Raw genomic sequence first — 21141 nt, 5'->3', positions numbered from 1 at the left:
ATCAGACAGGCTCTGCCCAGAAGCTTTGAAGGCGGGACCACCCTGCAGAGCTGTGGGGGTGACACCACTGTCCCAGTGGGTCCAGAAGGCAGGGCATTGAGCCCAAGAGGATTATTCTCAAGGTTTAAGATCTAATGGAATTTGCCTTGCTAGATTTTGGACTTGCCTGGGACCCATCACACTGTTCTTCCTTCTGATTTCTCCCTTTTGAAATGGGAATGTCTATTCTACGCCTTTCTTACCATTGGATTTTGAAAACACATAACTTGTCTGGTTTCACAGGTTCACAGATGGAGAGGAATTTTCCCTCAGAAAGAATCATATCTAAGTCTCACAGATATCTGATTTCGACAATATTCAGATGAGACGTTGGACTTCAGACTTTAGAGTTGCAATGAGTTAAAACTTGTGGGGGCTGTTAGGATGGAGTAGACATATTTTGAATGTGAGAAGGACATGCATTTTGGGGGTCATTGGCAGAATGTTATGGACTGAATGTTTCTGTCCTCCCAAAATTCATATGTTGAATCTCTAACCCCCAGTGTGGCTGTATTTGGAGATAGAGTCTCTAAGAAAGTACTGTCATGTGTTGCACAATGACGTTCTAGTCGGAGATGTACTACATATATGACAGACAGATATATATGATGGCAGTCACAGAATATTAGTACCATATAGCCTAGATGCGCAGTAGACTATACCATCTAAGTTTGTCTAAGCACACTCTATGATGTTCGTACAACAAAGAAATCACCTAACAATGCATTTCTCAGAACTTATCCCATCATTACTGATGCACGACTGTAATTAAGGTTAAATGAGATCATAAAGATGGGGCCTTTATCTGATAAAAATTAGTGTCCTTATAAGAAGAGACACCAGAGAGCTCATTTGCACACACACATGTGCACACTCACTTGCTCGCTATCTTGCTCACTTTCAACCTCCCTCCCCATGCGTTCACACCAAGGAAAGGGTATGTGAGGACACAACAAGAAGGTAGCCAGCTGTAAACCAGAAAGAGAGCTCTCACCAGAAACTGAATCACCTGGAACCTTGATCACAGACTTCTAGCCTCTAGAACTGTAAGAACATAAATTTCTATTGTTTAAGCCACCAAGTCTATGGTATTTTGTTATGGTAGCCCAAGCTGAGTAATACCTGAGCCATAGATTCAAGAGAAAAGGCACCTGATAAAGACCAATCCTGATAAAACAGAGATCTTAGAATTAACAGACAAGAATTTTAAAGCATCTATTGTAACTACATTCAAGAACATAAAGGAGAGAAATAAAAACTATGAAAAGGAACCAAATGGAAATTCTAGAATTGACAAATACCGTATTTAAAATAAAATATTCACAGCACAGGCTTAATAGCAAACTGGAGATGACACAAGAGTAATGAATTTGAAGACAGTAATAAAGAAATTATCTAATCTTAAGTACAGAGAAAAAAAGGATACAAATAAGCCCCAATGATCTGTGAGACAATATCAAAATTCTAATATGTATACAATTGGAATCCCAGAAGAAGAAAAGAGAGAGAAAATGAGGCAAAAAAAATATGTGAAGAAACAACGGCAAAAAGTTCTCAAATTTGATGCAAGATACAAACTTACAGATTCAAGAAGCTCAGAAAACCTAAACAGGATAAACAAAAGAAAACTACACCCAAGCACATCACAGTTAAAGTGGAAAACAAAAGATAAAGAGAAAAATCTTTAAAGCAGCAGGAGAAAAAGATTACATACCAGAGAAAACACTACGTATGAATCACTGCTAACATCTCACTAGAAAAAATGGAAGCCAAAAGACAGTACAACATCTTAAAGTGCTGAAACAAAGAACTGTCGATCCAAAATTCCATACCCAGCAAAATATCCTTCAAGAATGAAAGCAAAATAAAGACATTTTTAGATAAACAAAAACTGACAGAATTCATTGCCAAAAGATCTACACAAGAAATGCTAAAGAAAATTCTTTAGGTTTAAAGAAAATATTAGATGGAAATTGAGATCTTTAATAAGAAATGAAAAGCACCAGAAATGGCAAATAAGTGGATAAATATAAAAAAGCATTTTCCCCTCTTAAATTCTTTAAAAAACATCTGTTTAAAGCAAAAATTATTACACTGAATGTGGAGTATTAACATATGCAGATATAATACATATGACAACTAGGAGATAAAGGATGGAGCGGTGGTTAAAGAGACCCGTAGAATTGCAAAATTCTTACATTTTACATGAAGTGGAACTATATTAACTCTGATGCACATTGTAGCCATTGCATGCTTTCCATAGTGACATTATATCTTAACTTCTCTGAGACCCAAGGAGGACAGGGAAAAAAATAAAGCTTTCCTCCAAAGGCCTCCCTCACCTGAAGTCCAATAGCATTTACCAGGAATAGGGGCTCATGACTCTATGAGCAAACTTTGGTCTTAAAACACAAAGTTTTCTTTGTTTGTTTGTTTACTTTAAAGATTTTATTTTTCCTTCTTCTCCCCAAAGCCCCCCAGTAGATGGTTATATATATTTTTAGTTGTGGGTTCTTCCAGTTGTGGCATGTGGGACACCACTTCAGCATGGTTTGATGAGCAGTGCTAGGTCCGAGCCCAGGATCTGAACCTGTGAAACCCTGGGCTGCCGAAGCAGAGCACACAAACTTAACTACTTGGCCATGGGGCCAGCCCCAAAACACAAAGTTTTAACAACTAAAAAGTGCTCCATCTCTACTTCAGGAAAGCACCAAGCTATGAATGCAGTAACATATATTAATTAGAAATAAGTAAAACCTTATTACTGTTCTTCTTCCTCTGTTAAATGAGTTGAAATCTATATTTACTCAAGGCTCCCTCAAGTCCTATCAAGTCTAGGAACAGAGTTTATTTAACCTTTCATACAATTCTAAATTGTATTTGGAAAACTGACCTTGATTTCCTTTATTCCTTTCTTTGCTTTTAAAGTTTCTTCAGCAGACTTTGTTTTCTCATTCTTCTTTACTGTTTCACTTGCAAGTTTCTTTCCACTTGGTATAACCCCAAAGAATTTCCGAATATCCTAAAAACATAAAAGAGGATTCATACATAAACATTAACTACACAAAATTCTATTTCAATTGTAAAAAGGGACAGCTGTACATACACACACTGGGTTATGCCGAGTAACTTCTTCTTAGTAACATAGTTCCATATGCAGCAGCATTCCTTTTATATGCAAAAGTTAACTGATAAAAGTACCTGAGCTAAAAATAATTTGCCTAATGAAAAGTAATATTAATTCTCAGAATCTGGCCAAAAACAGGGAAACATAAGAAACTGAAATCTTTGTTAACAACAGCACAATTACACAGGGGTGCAAGTAAAAGGTATCTATTGGTCATGCATACACGCACTCATCCCATTACCCCAGGCACAGGAGGGGAGAAGACAAAGAGTTGAAGAATACAATTCTTGCCCATAGGATTTATACTCCAGTTTGAGAGAAGAATAACTCTCACAATGCTGATCATTTAAAACCTTAATAATTAAGAACCCTGACATTATTTTCCTTTATATGATTTTTCCAAATTCTGAAAAAAAAATTTTTGAGGAAAATTGGCCCTGAGCTAACATCTGTGCCACTCTTTCTCTATTTTATGTGGGATGCCGCCACAGCATGGCCTGATGAGCAGTGCGAGGTCTGTGCCAGGGATCCAAACCTGCGAACCCCAGGCTGCTAAAGAAGAGCACGCAAACTTAACCACTATGCCACCAGGCCAGCGCCCTGAAGAAAAAAATCTGATGCTTATTACAATATTCTTCTTACTTACTCTACACCCCCTCCACCATGTTAAACTGCAGAATTCAAATTAACCAAGCTGAAACATCTATGATGTAATTTACAACTAAAATCACTCACTTTTCTTATCCTTATCATACATATTCTTCCCTACCCTATCCAATTTTAGCTTTGAAGAAACTGTGGTATAGAGAACAGGAAACAGACCTTAGAATTAGAAAGCATTGGTTTGAATCTCTGCTCTGGTGCTTTCTATCTGTGTGGCCTTGGGCAACTTACTTTAATTTATCTACATCTGTTTTCTCATCAGTAAAGAGGGACTAATAGCACCTACACTTTATAAGGATTAATTATGCATCTATCACTACTTTGGCTCAGTAAAAAGCCTCCCTTCACCCCGTTTATGAACTATTATCCCTTCATATCACTGAAACATCTCCATTTACAGTTATCTCTGCTCACAGGCAGGAGTATAAGGAATACAGAATAATGAGAACTTACAATCTAAATTCCAAAGAACTGGGTTTAAAGAACCAGCTGTACCAATTTCCCTCTTCCCATCCTTGATGGTTATAATCCTGAGTGAGTTTTCAACCCTTCTTACCTGTTCCAACCTCTTTCTCTTTATTGTTGTGAGGAAAATGCCTATAAAAGTATTTCGTAAAGTATAAGAAAGTTAACAATTATTTCCTAGATCTTGGCAGTAATTGCCATACTCTTAAAATGTTGAAAGTTTGAAACAACTGTGTTAGACTAAACACACAAGCATATTTTAGCTTTGCGACTAAGCCAATAAACAAAGCAGAAAAATGAGGTATACAGGCATGCTAAATTTTTCAAAAAGATTAAAGACTTCCCTGGTTTTATACGTTCTTTTGTAAATTTCATAATACAGAAAAATCACAAGTACATCCTAATAAAATCTAACTCTAAAAAATACTGTTTATGGAATGGATACCTCAGTATGAAACCGGGAGATTTGTGTCAGGCACTAAGGAAAAGACGGATGATAGAGAAAGCCACAGTCTCCCGTATAACTTGCAACGAATTGAGTTTGAGGCTGACAACTACTTACTTTATTGCTTCTGGAGGAAATGAAAGTTTCACATTGGAGTTTCACTCTTAAAATTACCAAGTGATTCTTCATTCTAATAGTGGTGATTGTTTAAACATGCATACGCATACATACACACACACACCCCAACCCACATGCACCATGGAAATACCAAAACTGAAGATTAATAATCAGGTTAAAAACAATGATGGTTTTCAATCTGTTTTAGGCCCATAAATGCTTAAAACCACAAAGAGAAAGAAAACAAAACATAATTCAGGAAATGGCACTGTTGGTAACGTTCAGCTCTCTGGTTTTTGTCTGTACCACACTGCCACTCCTCAGCATTGTCACACTCTCTTTCCTAAGTAATTCTTTCTTTTCACATTCCCTTTCTTTTCCTTTCCCTTTATTCTACGCTACTCTCCTGCACTTATGCTGATGCCCCATGCCCTTATACTCTGATGGCAGTAGAAGAGTTAAATAAAATTACAGCATCCTGACATAACTCAATATACACTAAAATTCTAAAGTTCTGGAAAAGAATTTCCAAGAGAATGAAAGACATTCTACTCATACCTTTTTAGGACCATCTTGTGTATAAATCTCTAGATGCAAAGGTCACCAATTTGGCCTTAATTTATAGTGCGACTTCACCTTACTCTTCAATTAATATTCTGTCTAGTATTCCAGGTCTTCAATGATTTCACAAAATGAAGAAGAACAAGTTTATTGGCTAGTTATATTCCCAAATAATGGATCTAAATACCACTCTTATCTGCATGGAATAATTCTTGCAGAATATGAGTAGAAAAAGGAGCTCAATTTTACATTTACTTTTATAATCTTGGCAAAATACAGGCCTTCTAAGCAGAACATCAAGACTAGAAACTATCCATAAAGAAAGATTTGACTACATAAAAATAAAACAAAAGATGCCATAAACAAAGTTAAAATACAAGCAACTAACTTGAAAATATCTACGTTATATATAAAACGGTTCCTACAAATCAATAAAAGATAAGCTAACAGAAAAATGAATAAAAGCTACTAGTAAGAAAAATATAAAAGAAATGCAAACAAGAACAAACATAAAAGATGCTCAACTTGACAAATAATAAACAGATTTGTCAAAGATGAGAAACAGATGCTCAGACTCTGCATTGCTAATAGAAAAACAGGGGGTCGGCCCAGTGGCATAGTGGTTAAGTTCACACACACTGCTTCAGTGTCTCGGGGTTCACAGGTTCGGATCCTGGGCACAGACCTAGCACTGTTCATCAAGCCATGCTGTGGCGGCATCCCACATAAAGTAGAGGAAGAATGGCACAGACGTTAGCTGAGCAACAATCTTCCTCAAGCAAAAAGAGGAAGACTGGCAACAGATGTTAGCTCAGCAACAATCTTCTTCACACACACACCAAAAAAAGCAAAAATGGGTATAATCTTTCCAGGGGATAATCCGGCAATACCTATCAAAATTTTACACGTGCATACCCTTTGCCCCAGTAATTCCATTTCTAAAAGAAATAGATATTTTTATTTGGGGGAGCTAAAAGAGAGTAGTAATTAACTCTTCTTACTTTCTTCAACAGTCATTAAATGAACAAACAGGTCAGCTCAAATAAGGCAAAAGACTTTGGCAAAAATCACACAAAAGTGAAAAATTTTAGCACAGACAGCTAACAACAACAAGTAAATTTTTGAGGCTTTTCCTTACAACTACTGGACACAGATTTATCTCTTTTGATAATTCTATGAAGTAAACAGACAAGAATGATACATCACCATTTTGCAGACGAATAAGTTGAATTAAGTCAGACAAACACAGGCTTTTTGTCAGTTTTGCCACTTACTACCGAACACTTGGGATAATTACTTAACTTCTCTGCCCCTTAATTTCCTCATGATGCCACCTGCCTCAAAGGATTCCTGCAGGGACGACAGGTAGCACACCAAAAATCTCCAGAATGGAACTTGGTCCTCTGACTCCAAATCTCTTTCATAGTTTCCCACTTCACAGTGACTGCCCCTTTATAATTTTCCTGTAATTCTAAGGATCTATGCACAAGTAGCCATACCCCACAATCAGCAATGTGGCCTTTCCCTTCTCATTATTCCTGATACATCTGACCCTTGTCTGTTTATAGGCAGGCATTGTGCCAGGGAGTTAGGACACAAACCAGATAATCCCCTCGTGAAGCTACCTGGGAGACACATTAGTATATCACAAATTAAATGCAGAAGAGTGCTAGGACAGAGGTAAACAGAAAACGATAAAAGCACCAGGAGCACTTAACACAGAAAGCCTCAGGCACGGCTTCCCAAAAGGAGCCATAACTGAAGTGGGTCCTAAAACGATTAGTAGGACATACTTTTGTTAGTCACAGAAATCAGAGTTTGAATACACTGCTGTAAGGTCCATCCAGCAGGCTTGTCTATCTTACTCACCAGTGTATCTCAAGCAGAGGGCTAGCACCTCAGATAGTATTGGTTGAACACATGAGTGGTTATTCCTAAGGTCACTGACCTTCACACCTGCACTCAGAAAGAGAGGTTCTTGATTACATAAAATGAAATTGACAGTTGATTTGTTTTTAAAGATTGAGTATTAAAATAATTTTAATTGGGGCCAGGCCGGTGGTGCAGTGGTTAAGTTTGCACGTTCCGCTTCGGCGGCCCAGGGTTCACTGGTTCAGATCCTGGGTGCAGACACGGCACTGCTTGGCATGCCATGCTGTGGCAGGCGACCCACGTATAAAGTAGAGGAAGATGGGCATGGATGTGAGCTCAGAGCCAGTCTTCCTCAGCAAAAAGAGGAAGATTGACAGCTGATGTTAGCTCAGGGCTAATCTTCCTCAAAAAAATAAACAAATAAATAATGCTTTTAATTGAGATTAATTTTTTGCTATGACTTCACCTGTTTCTTTTTGTTTTAAGAAATTTTAAGTATGTATTAACACTTATGGTATATTATTTCTGAGGTAAATTGTTAAAGTTGATCTTCTACAATTGACCCTTGTAATATGATACTCTTTTAATATGGTACAATATTGTGGCTAAAAAAAAATACTTTCACTTTTAGTAGGACACTTCCTCTGCTTCAAATTTGTTTTTAGCCAAACAAATTACATTTTTTTTTAGAAATCAGAAATATCTCTACATATAATTGATGTTAATAATACAGCAAACTCTAGCACAGGCCTCAAGAACTTCTCTGAAGAAGATACCAGCAATCAATTATTCATATATTCATTCAACAAGTATTTACTGAGAGCCTTCTATGGGCCAAAAATTATTCTTGTGATTGGGATAAATATAACAGGCAAAAATCTCTGTTCTTATGGAGCCTTAATTCTACTTTCTGCTCTTGGTGTTTCTGTCTTTAGAAAATAAAGGAGAGCACAGGAAATAAAGAACAGACAAAATAAAGCACACTGGCGGAACAGAAATGGAGAATAGATGATTATGGGAATTATGAGGAACAGAAACTGCTTCCTCTGCTCGCCCTGGAATCTATTCAGTCTACCTGAGAGGCTGCTCCCAAGACAGTGAAAGGACCCATTTCCATTCTTAGTTGTGTCTATGAAGATGTGTAAGATTCTGGGGCCAGCCCTGTGGCCAAGTAGTTAAGTTCACATACTCTGCTTCAGTGGCCCAGGGTTTTGCCGGTTCGGATCCCAGGTGCAGACATGGCACCACTCATCAAGCCATGCTGAGGCGGTGTCCCACATAGCACAACCAGAGGGACCTACAACTAGAATATACAACTATGTACTGGGGGCATTTGGGGAGAAGAAGAAGAAAAAAAAAAAAAAGACGACAGACAACAGATGTTAGCTCAGCTGCCAATCTTTAAGAAGATATGTGGGGCTGGCCCAGTGGAACAGCAGTTAAGTTCACACGTTCCGCTTCTCAGGCGCCTGGGGTTTGCCGGTTTGGATACCGGGTGCAGACATGGCACTGCTTGGCAAAAGCTATGCTGTGGTAGGTGTCCCACGTATAAAGTAGAGGAAGATGGGCACGGATGTTAGCTCAGGGCCAGTCTTCCTCAGCAAAAAGAGGAGGAATGGCAGTAGTTAGCTCAGGGCTAATCTTCCTCAAAAAAAAAAAAAAAGATATGTAAGATTCTGAAGTCATAATATTCATATTGTATGAGCCTTAGGCTACTCTCTCAGAGAAATATTGTATCACAGAAAGTTTTCAGGTACCTGATCCAAAAATACAAACACTGGCAAAATTAAACAGAAAATGGAAATAATTATCTACTTCAGGTTTAAAAAAATAAGTTCTCCTTCATTCCTGCATAATTGGGATAATGGAAGCATGTGAAATTCTTTATGCCTGATCTAATGGTTTAGTTCAACATTTTGACATTTTCACCAGGGCTAACGTACTTAATGGTCTTTATTCATCCAGAAGTCAACTTTTTACAACTGCTTTCTGATCTAAAAAAATCAAATTTAAACTCCTTGAATGAATACTGAACTAAGGTCAAATGGAAAATAGACCTACCATATAATAAATACTGTGTATTTCTCTAAGCTACATCATTCATTGTCATTAAGTGTTCAGTAGCTTAGATATAAAATTATGCAGAAAGGGCTACAGAAGATGTTTTCATACCAGTAAGTTTTACATTCGAGTTGATTTCTCTTTTATTGGAAATACAAAGTTTACTTGTAGTTATTCATTCATCAAATACATATAGAAAATGTACCATGTGCCAGGCACTATACAGCAGTTCCCTATCCTTGTAGCCCCTATCCTTGCAGAGCTTATGCGCTAGTGTAAAAAAACCTATCAATAATAGGTTTCTTATCGAATAAATGTGCCAAAATGTGTGCGAAGGAAACAAGGTGGGTGGTCTCTTCACTAACCATAACACTCATTTCTTGTGCTTTTATGGATCTGACAAAAGCTATGAATATTCTCCACAGAAATACGCAAAAACACACTATAGTATAATACAAAAATATAATTTAGTCTTTAGCCCTGGTTTCTGGCACAGAGCTCCTAAATTCCTCAGAATTTCCTGAGTGATAAGAGAGTCTTTTGCTCATAATCAGCCTCTTTAGATCACATCAGAGTTTATGCTAATGACGTAACTTCGAGTGGAGCCTTATGATGGGGGCCAGTCACCAGAAAGGCCAAACACGTGATCAGAGGGTAGGACCTCTGAGCCTGACCCCTGGACCCACAGGGAGGGAAGCGGAGCTGAAGATGGGCTTATAAAACTCTTGAAAGAGCAATGTTTGCTGTTTGGAGAGCTTCTGGGTTGGTGAAGACATCAAGCTGCTGGGAGGGTGGTGCAGCCAAAGATGGCACGGACGCTCTGCACAAACACTTCTATATCTTGCCTATGGAGCTCTTCCTTCTATTTGGCTGTTCCTGAATTGCATCCTTATAATAAACCAGTAAATTAAAAAAAAAAAAAAGTAAGGTGTTTTCCTAAGTTCTGTGAGCCATTCTAGCATATTATTGAACCTCAGGAGGGCATCATGGGAAGCCTTGATTTAGAACCAGTGAGTAAAGGTGGCCCAGGACTTGCAATGAAGTCTGAAGCAGTCTTGTGGAACTGAGCCCCTTAACTTGTGGAATCTGCACTAACTCCGAAAAGTTAGTGTCAGAACTGAATTGAACTGTAGGACACCCAGTTGGTGTCAGAGAACTAGAGAACTGACTGGTGTCAAAAAACCCTCCACACACAGACACACCAAACTTTGTGTACAATTTTAGGGTTTTTTTTTTCCTAAAGTCTATATTAATGGCTCTCCAAGAACCCTAAGTCACAAACTTCTGATCCACATATTCACACCGCACAAGCTAACTCACACCCATCTCAACCTCAGTACCACCTATATACACACTGATACCTCCTAAATCGCGTCTCCACTCTAGACCTCCTCTGAGCGCCATATCCATGTAGCCAATAGTCTGCCAGATATGTCTCTGTCCAAATGCCCCAAAGTTGCCTCCAACCCATAATGTCCAAAACTAAGCTCATATTCTTCTGGGACTTGCTTCTCTCCCTTTATTTCCCACTTCAATGCATAGCACCACCATTCACCCAAAACAGAAAAATGGGCACTGTTTCTCCTCCTCACTCTGACCCTCCACCTAAATATCCCACTTGACCTATCTCCCAAATACTGCGGTCCTCTTCCCTTTATTTCTGTTGCCAGTGCCCTGATTAAAGGCTTTATTTACTTATTTAACAAACCTTTAAATAGGACTTACTGTGTGCCAGCCAATGATTTAAGCACTTAAAAATATTAACTCATTTAATCCACATAACATCCCTATGCAGTTTTTAACTTCAATTCACAGATGAGAAAATTGAGAATGCCAACAAGACACTCTTCTAGTAAAAGTTTTGAAATTTAAGACACTCTTAAATGTAAACAAAAAAAGACTTCTTGCATTTCCCTACACTAAGGTATAACTAACAATTCTACAACACTATTAGAGAGAAACATTGCTATCAGGCAGCCCGAATGCAATTTTAATATACATAAGCCAAAACAAAGTACCAGACTTTGCAAAGTACTCAAAAAAATCATGCATTTTTTAGAGTCCTTTATCCATACCCAAAGTTCCCAATTTGATTAGTTATAAATCCATTAGTAGAGCTAGAGACGAAAAAAATTTTTTGCAATAAACCTGCACAGAAGTAAGCTATCATAATGACCTTTAGCTTTAAAAGGTCAAAGTACAAAAGCTGTTGTTTATTTACTTTGAAGTATAACCAAACAGTTCTAATTACTTTTTTCCACTGCTGATGGGCTCAACCAACAAACAAGTTATATTTGCCTGTCAAAAGTGCAATGAGAAAGCAAATTATATCACTGTGTTCACATGTCTTTGAAGAGTACAGGATTTTATTCAAAATAAGTACTGAAGTGCTCTGTAGAGTAGCTGCCAAAATATTATTATCTTGGCTTTACTTCTCTACTTTGAAAGCAACAAAGAAATATAAATATTTCCGAATATTTTTAAGCAATCCACCAAATCCACAAGCAGAAACTGATTATCATCAATATACTTCACAAAATCTACCCAAATGTAAAAATCTTTTATCTTGAAAACCACAAAAATGCACAATTATATATCTGACTAAAATATACAATGATGTAACTGGTAGCAACACAGTAGTGACAAACTATGAAACAATTTTAAAGTATTTAAAATTATATTAAGGCCTTATACTTCAAAGGCAAAAAGTAAGTTGTTGGAATGCTGTCCTCTAAGATCAACAAAAAGAGAGATCCACTCTCACTACTTCTATTCAACATTGTGGAGGTTCTAGCAAAAGCAAATAGGCAAAAAAATGAAATAAAAGGCACCTAGATTGGACAGGAAGAAGTGAAACTATCTCTACTTGCAGATGAAATTATTTTATAGAGAGAAAATCCTAAGAAATCCACTAAAAAACTATTAGAACTAATAAATGAGATCAGCAAGGTTGCAGGATAAAAGATCAATATACAAAAATCAGTTGTATTTCTATACTCTTGCAATGAACAATCCAAAAGTGAAACTAAGAAAACAATTCCAGGGGCCAGCCCGGTGGTGTAGTGGTTACATTTGTGCACTCCACTTCAGCAGCCTGGGGTTCGCAGGTTCAGATCCCAGGTGCAGACCTAGCACCACCCGTCAAGCCACACTGTGGCGGCATCCCACATAAAAGAGAGAAGACTAGCACAGATGTTAGCTCAGCAATAATCTTCCTCAAGCAAAAAGAGGAAGATTCGCAACAGATATTAGCTCAGGGCCAATCTTCCTCACAAGAAAAGAAAAAGAAAAGGAAAACAATTCCATTTACAGTATCATCAAAAAGAACAAAATACTTAGAAATAAACTTAAAAAAAGTGTAAAACCCATACTCTGAAAACTATAAAACACTGTTTAAAGAAATCAAAGAAGACCTAAACAAATGGAAAGATAACCCATGTTCAGGGATCAGAAGACCTTATATTATTAAGATGACAATACTCCCCAAATTGATGTACAAATTCAACACAATCCTTATCAAAATCCCAGCTGGCTCCTTTGCTGATTCTAAAATTCATATGGAAATTCAAGGAACCCAAAATGGACAAAACAATCCTGAAAAAGAAGAACAAAGTTGGAAGACTCACACCATCCAATTTCAAAATTTACCACAAAGCTACAGTAAAAAAGACAACGTGTTACTAGCATTAGGATAGACATACAGATCAATGGAATAGAATTTAGAGCCCAGAACAAACCTCTCAGACTTATGGTTAATTGATTTCTGAAAAAGGAGCCAAGATAACTCAATGGGAAAAGAACAGTCTGCAAATGGTGCACAGACAACTGAATATCCACATGCAAAAGAATAAACTTGGACCTCTGCTTCACACCACATTCAAAAACTAATTCAAAATGGGTTGAAGTCCTAAATGTAAGAGCTAAAACTATAAAACTCTTAGAAAAAGGCATTAGCATAAATCTTTGTGACCTTGGATTAGGCAATGTTTTCTTAGATATGACACCAAAATTTCTCAGGAAGTGATAACTGAGACCTGAATGATGAGAACAAGGCAGACAAGCAAGCATCTGGAGGAACAGCATTCCAAGGAGAGGGAACAGCATTCCAAGGAGAGGAAAGAGCAAGAACAAAAGCTGAGACCAAACTAGCTTAATACACTCAAAAGACAGAGAGATGAGATCAGAGAGGCATGTAGGGGCCTTATAGGCCAAGTACTGGTATGTACGGCAAAAGCTACATCATATCAGGGTATAGCACTGCTCCAGGGGGAGCACTCACAGAGTAGATTGCAATGTGAAAGGTATCTCCTAGTATGAGGCAATGAAGCAGCTCTAATGTATTTAGCCTTACTTGACAACTTTTCAAAACGACTATCCCTTAAGTCTCATGTGATTTAATTCAACCTTAGGCATATTTTCAGTAATTATCCCAGTCAATGAATTACACATGCTGACTTCTTAAAAATGGCATCTCTCAGGTTATTCACATTTTGATAAATAATTAAATCCTCATAGCAATCCAAATTGTTTACATGGCTTCTTTTTGGTCTTTTTATTTTTAATTTCATTGCAATTCCTTCAATAGACATTATATTCACATGGTTCAAAATTCAAAAAGGTAAAAAGTCTCCCTCCCACGCTGCCTCTCAGATACACATTTCTCATCTTTGGAGGCAACAAATGTTATCAGTTAGTTCCTATGTATCCTTCCAGAGAGCTTTTAAACATCTTCAAGCAAATATGTATATATATTCTTTTCTCTCTTTTTCTATACAAACTGATAGCATATTTACATATTGTCCTGCACCTTCTTTTCTTACTGAATTATCCTGGAAAACGTTTCATACCAGGGCATAAAGTTTTTTTTCTTTTTTAATGGCTGTACAGTATTCCATTTTGTGGATATAGTAACTTATTCCTTTATTGATAACTTTAATTGGAAAATATTTGAGAAAAACAAATGCAGTTCCTAGGGCAAGAGGTGTTAACCTTGTATCTATGAAAGGGCTTCAGAAGATATGTGCATCACCTAAAATGGTGTATATGTGCCCATATGTATTTCTGTGGGCAGAAAATTTGCATACCATTCACATTATTAAAGGGAAGTGTAACCCAAACAAAAGTTAAGAACTACTGTACTACAATATAACTTGTGCACACATGTTCAATAAACATATGTTAAACAGAATTTTAGTCTAGGGTTTTGCTACTTTCTGTACTAGAGACAAGGCTAAATCAAATAGCAATATAATCCAAAATTCTTATCTACTTTATAGAAACTTTAACAAATAGCAGAACTGACCCATTTGACTCCTATTTCCTTTCTAAAGGCCTGATTTTTCATCTGCACTGTGCACAGAACAAAGAAGAGAACCAAAACTTAAAGTACCTGAATGATCAAAAGTTGACTATTCAAGCTTTTGTTCACCAAAACTGACAACATCAGAGGCCATTCTGATGCTCCTTAAATTCTATGTAACATTCCAGAGTCCTCCCTGAGAAAATTAGATCATTGGTAGTCATGAAGTTGTATAATGACTACAGCTGCCAGGCACCAGGATAGAAGCTTTACATATATTATTCTGTTTAATCCTCAAGACAATCACTTAACGGCAGCTATATTTCCCCCCCATTACAGGTAAGGAAATGGAGGCTTAAAGAGGTTAAAGTTAAGCTGTTTACTTGCCCAAAACCACATAACTATTAAGTGGTAGAGCAAGACTGAATAAAACATCTCACTCTCACCTTCAAGACTCCAAATCTCATCAGCATTCCACAATACTATAGTGCCTGAAGTCCAAAATGGAATTATGATCATTTTAGGGAGATGGTATACTGCAGTGGTCAAAAAATCTAGGTTCTAATTATAGTTCAACTATTAGTTGTATGACAAACTGTTTAAACTCTAAAAGCCTCCTTTATCATCGGTAAAACTGGATTGCTGTGAGGTTTAAATGAGAAAAGCTATGTAAAACAAACAGCTCACATATTGACCTGAAGAAGGTACTTAGTACAATGTGGCTATTATTATTTTATCCTTTGTTGAGAAGAAATACAAAGGGCTGCAAGGTTTCCCAATTAGGCATAAAAATTTCCCCCCAGAATGCTGGCATTGTGACAAATAAGGTAAAGAATGACCGAAAAAAACTATGTCTGATTATTAAGTAGATCCTAGCTTAAAGGAACATCATAAATTGTCCTTTAAATTAAAATACTTCCAACACATACCTGTATCTACTGCCCTACCAGCTTGAATGTCTGTTTTGACGGCTGCATAATTATTTCATTCTCAATTTAAATGCTTTATACAGAACTACACACGGAGGTGGTTTTTAAGATCACTTCTAACATCAGGTGATGAAGGATGACAGCTGTCAAATGTATTACGTTTGTTTCTACCCTCTGAGGGGCTGAGGAGTTTTTTTCCTGGTAAACTCTGCTATCCCTTCAACTTCTATAAACTCATCTGAACAAAATAAAACATCCTCCCCATGCCCTCGGTCTCAAACGGCTATGTGATAAGCGTTTCGCGAGGCTATTAATGGCCAAAGTTGAAGGCCTGAGACAACTTTTTCATAAGAAAGGAAAGTTTGTTACTCTTCTCCCTCATGACCCAAAGCTTGAAACCAACGCTCTAAGCAAGACTCAAACCGAGGGTCGAGCACAGCTGAACAGGAAAACAACTAAACCGCCGAGCCTCTAAATCACCTTCATTACTCCCTTCCTTCCTCCCTCCCTTCCCCCAAGAGTTGAAAAAAGTGAAGCTGCCGCGCAGCACCCAAAGTCCTGCGCGCTGGCTGCCGCCGAGAGCTGCAGCGTCCAAGCAAAGCGCCCCGTGCTGGGTTGGTGGCCCCTCCTGCGCCTTCGCTCCCCGCCGGAGCCCCGCACCGCCGTCTTCCCCCACCCTCCCTGCCAGGAGTGGCCGGTCCACACCCAGCCTGCAACTCTCCCAAGCCCCACAGCCTCCCTCCGGGGCTCACCATCGCAGCCCACGGATTGAAGCGCGGGCGGGCACGCCGTGGGCTGGGGAATCCGTTACCGAGACTCGGGATCCATTCGCGCCAACAACTTCTACAGCGAAGTGGAGAGAGGTGGAGGCGCGGCGCTCGCTGATGACGTCAGGAGGCGCGCAGCTTCCCTTCGGCCTGGGCGGGAGGCGGGAGGTGCGACGTGGGCCCAGGTGCCGCTTGGAGGCCGGCGGGTCGGCGCCCCGCGCGCAGACTTGCCCCTTCGGCTTTTGGCGGGGGCGCTCGAGTGAAGGTTCCGAGATTGATTCCCTGGGAAAGCGGGCAAACCAAGTTCCTCCCGGTTACAGTTCTAGAAGGTGCACTCCCCTCCAGTAGCTTTCAAATGTTTCTAGTGACGCCGCAGTAAGAGAGATATTTCAGATGTAGGTTTCACATACTAAGTTACGTACCTGTTCTGAAACAAGGGTTTGACCAAACAATATTTACACTGATTTTTTTGTGTTTAATGTTTGACCCACCGAATTGGTTTTTTCGCTTACTATTAAGTGGAGACCCACAGTTTGAAAACCGCCAGGCTAAAGAACAATTTTATGTTGTATAAGTCCAGAGCAAAAAAGACTTGGGTAAAATCATCTAGTCCTCACCACCCACTCCATTTTATAAATGAAAACTATGAGACCCAAACGGGCTAGGAATCTAGGCCTCAAATTCTCAAACAGGCGCTGCTAAGTCTCTCAGAGAGCAGCTGTGTGTGAAGCCAAAGTATAAACAAGGTGTATCTCCATGGAAAAACAGTGATCCCAAAAGCTTTGGAGTCAACAAGTTTTATATTCATAGATAAGCTACTGAATTGTGGAATAGAATACAAAATTTGCATACAATTTTAAAAGAAAACATGAGACACTAAGGAGTTTAGTGGAGGCAACAGAATCTCCAGCTTTGGCCCTAGACTTTCAAATCCTTACCCACCCACCCCCTGTACGGTTGCATTTTATCACACCGACAAAGCCTTCCGGAATACAACAGAGGCTAAGCATGGAGAGCTTGTATTTATTAAACCCCCACTGTAGTACGTCCCAGGCATGCTGCTATGAACTATTCTAGTTTGGCTCATCTAATATCCACAATGACGCTGGCTACTATTATTATCCCCAATTTACAAAGGAGTGAACTACTACACATTAACAGGGTCCCTTTGCATGGGTCCCTCTGAAGCCAGTATGCTAGAGGTCCTAGCCCCACCACGTGCTAATTGTGTGACCATGGGCAAATTACTATGCCTCAGTTTCCTTGTCTGTAAAATAAAGATAATAGTACCACTTCATAGGGTTGTTATGGAACTGTTCCTGCACACAAGCAAGTAACAATCTTTTTTTAAGTCAGCTGTTATTATTATTATACAAGGCTAGGTCCTATCAAGGGAGATTGTTCCAAAAATGAGCTTACCTACGCCATAATTTTGCTTTTGGAGATAACTGGCTTGGGGAGGAGGGGGGGTTGGGGGGGCGGTCATTAGATCCTTTGAGAAATCAATAAAAACTATGAACCTACTCCCCCAAAAAATGTACATAAGTAGACACATCATATAAATTTTTGCCTACAATTTCAGAGAACCTAACCCAATTTACAACGTTCGTTGTGTTGTAGATAAGTAAATAAGATGTAGATTAAAAGTTTTGCGTTATATTACTTTTAAGTTTTGTGGGAGTTTTTGTTTGTTTTGTTTTTTAGCATTTTGAAGACTTCCTTGAATTTAGGTGAGACTTAGGTCAGAAAACTGTAACTTCCAGAAAGATACTGAACTGAATTTGTTGGATTGTTTTCCTTAGGAACATTTATTTAGAAATATTCTGTCTCAGAAATGTACCACATTCAAAATGGCTGCATATGCTTTCATACTCCTCCCCAAGCCTGGGCTGGCCTGTGACTGATCTGACCAAAGAATTTGGTGGAAATGATGCTATGACAGTTCCAGACATAAGCTTTAAGAAGACTAGCAGCTCCTACCTTGCTCATTTGGAGCCCTGAGCCACCATGGAAAGCGAGAGAAGGGGCCAGCTGAGCCTAGGCTCACAGCCATCTCCACCGGGTACCGGGCTTGTAAGTGAAGCCATCTTGGACCCACTATACCAGCTGCTGGTGGAATTCCACTAGTGACCCCAGTCAACACTACATAAAGCAGAAAAATCACCTAGTCAAGGCTTGCCTAAATTCTGTGACCCACAGTAGTGTGAGCATAATAAAATGATTGTTCTTTTAAAGTACTCAGTTTTGGGGTAGTTTGTTATAAAGTAATAGATAACCAGAACAGAAATATTGTAAAGAACCCAAAGTGTAAACAAAAATAAACATGAACAGAATATTCATACTTATTTTCTCCACTGTGGTGATTTTTATTGATGCATAATTCAACAAACATTTATTTATTGAGCTCTACTGTGTGTCAGAACTTTTTTATGTGCATGCTAGTAAATAAGTAAATAGTAAATAATAAATAGTAAATAAGACAGACAGTTCCAGCTTCCCTGAAGTTTATGCATTTGAGGAAAAGAGAAAAATGAATAAGCAGACAAAAATAAATTCTGTACTTTCAGGTAAGGGTAAGTGCTATAAAGAAAATAAAGCAGCATATTGAGATAGAGGATAACTGGGCAGGAGGGTGTGGACGTATTTTAAATAAGTCATCAAAAAGACCTCTAAGAAGGGGACATTGAGCTGAGACACGAATGTGGAGAAGGGGGCAGGCAGTATAAAGGCCCTGATATGATTATGCGTTAAACATATTCAGGAATAGCAAGAAAGCCAGTTTCATGACTGGTGCAGAGTTAACAATGGAAGTGATAAGAGATAAGTTTGGGCAGAGGTGAGGGGAGAGATCATATAGAGCCTTAGGCCCTAGCAAGAAGGGTTAATTTTATTCTAAGTGTAATGGGAAGGCTTTATAAGATTTTGAACCAAAAGACTGCTGTGATCCCATCACTCTTACACTTTGTATTTTATGACCATAAAGGAAAAAGAAGGTTACTATGTGTTTTATGGCAAAATATGATACTCATTTTGTTTTCCATGGCAGGGAAATCTTAAGAGAGCTAAAAGGATTACCAAATATGATTTTTTTTAACTTGTCTGTAGGGGAGCAGCGGAGTCTCTTATTAAGTTTGTTTCTACATAGCACTGCATCGGGATTTTAACCCATATTGGGGACTATTCTATAATAATGTCTAGTGTCAATTTGTTCCAGGCAAAAGCCCAGCCTGTGTGCATCTTCTATCTCTATGTGGCCTTTCTTTGACAATGAGAATAGAATGATAATAGGTCATAACTACTTCCGTGTCTTAGTATTAACTGAAAGATTGTAATACTGCATCTCCAGGAAGTTGAAGATACACAAAGAATACAACAAACTAGGGCTGCTGATTTTTAAATTTTTTTCTCTTCTCCCCAAAGTCCCCCACGACATAGTTGTATATTCTAGTTGTAGGTCCTTCTAGTTGTGCTGATTTTTAAGTACTTTTTAAGAGACGCACAGAAAAGTCATTTATTGGTGATATAAGACATTAGCTAACAAAGATCTTTGCGTGTTTTCTTAAAAGTATTTTCATCAAAATTTTTCCTCACGCTCTCCTTAGTCATAAATTGGCCTTTTCCTTCTCCTTCTTCTCCTTCTTCTCCTCCTCCTCCTCCCCAAAGCTCCCCAGTACATAGTTGTATACTCTAGTTGTGAGTGCCTCTAGTTATGCTATGTGGGACGCTGCCTCAGCATGGCCTGATGAGCGGTGCAATGTCTACGCCCAGGATCCGAACTGGGCCGCCAAAGCAGAGCGCGTGAACTTCACCACTTGGCCACGGGGACCGTCCCTAATTCAGTTTTCTTAGTATAAGTATTTCTCAAACCATGTGATGAATCAGTAAGACTAATAATTCATTTGTAAATGACATTGATAACGGATAATACAGCAATTGCATAAGCACTTGGTTTCCAGAATTTAGGGCAACTATTAAAAAATCTAAATATTTTTTAAAAATTGTTTTCTTTTAATAATGATTTGAGACCTAACACAGAGAAGACACATTTTTCTTTTTTTTAAGATTTTACTTTTTTCCTTTTTCTCCCCAAAGACCTCCGGTACATAGTTGTATATTCTTCGTTGTGGGTCCTTCTAGTTGTGGCATGTAGGATGCTGAGGTGGTTTGATGAGCAGTGCCACGTCCGCGCCCAGGATTCGATCCAACGAAACACTAGGCCGCCTGCAGCGGAGAGTGCGAACTTAACCACTCGGCCACGGGGCCAGCCCCCAGAGAAGATACGTTTTTAAGGGATATGTTATATATTGGATCAGATCACTTGATGCTCACTGGCCTTGTCTTACTCCTTAAAAGAAAGAGCTTCAGGTAAAACTTTGTCAACAAAGCCAATTTGTTCTAAGTGAGTGATCGCTTTCCCTCCCCCACTTAGGGATCTGTATATCACTGGTGGAAAAATTGTTTACATTCCATGAAGAACTCTTTTCCCCAAAAGTTAGCATATTGACATTAAGATCTTTATTAATAGTTGGATTATGTGTATAATAATTGGCTCTCTTTTCTTAACATACACAAAGAATTAAATCATTGCCCTCCTGAAATGACTAAAACCTGCATATTAGTTAGAAGGTGCATGATTTGAATTTTGGTCATCCTTTATGATCTAACTACTACCGTGTGTAAATGGAAAACAACTGCTAAGGTCAATATAAATTCTCTGTGTTAATGCTTCGGCCTTAATTAACTTATCTGTGTGACAGGAATAACTCTCTACTTAGAGTCACTCGGGAGCACAATAG

General features: G+C 38.5%; 1 protein-coding gene across 4 annotated transcripts in view; it reads right to left on the bottom strand.

Moving 5' to 3' along the window:
* The window catches only part of RFC1 (replication factor C subunit 1), a 79872-nt gene extending 63293 nt beyond the window's left edge, over positions 1 to 16579 (bottom strand). For 2 of the 4 annotated variants that reach the window (XM_014738634.3, XM_070263982.1), the window contains exons 1-3: positions 16331 to 16470; positions 7287 to 7373; positions 2933 to 3061 (exon numbers count right to left, since the gene is read on the bottom strand). Coding sequence is in view for 2 of the 4 variants with exons in the window: in XM_014738631.3 (XP_014594117.2) it covers positions 2933 to 3061; positions 16331 to 16333 (132 nt within the window). In the remaining 2 variants the exon portion in view is untranslated. Of the gene's footprint in view, positions 1 to 2932; positions 3062 to 7286; positions 7374 to 16330 lie in introns of all 4 variants that reach the window. The other 2 variants (XM_014738631.3, XM_014738632.3) reach the window with 2 other exon arrangements.
* Positions 16580 to 21141: the final 4562 nt, after the last annotated feature.

This window comes from Equus caballus, chromosome 3, assembly GCF_041296265.1.
Source record: "Equus caballus isolate H_3958 breed thoroughbred chromosome 3, TB-T2T, whole genome shotgun sequence".
Taxonomy (NCBI): domain Eukaryota; kingdom Metazoa; phylum Chordata; class Mammalia; order Perissodactyla; family Equidae; genus Equus; species Equus caballus.
Note: the sequence above shows the minus strand (reverse complement) of the source record. Positions and strands in the feature narration are given on the sequence as shown.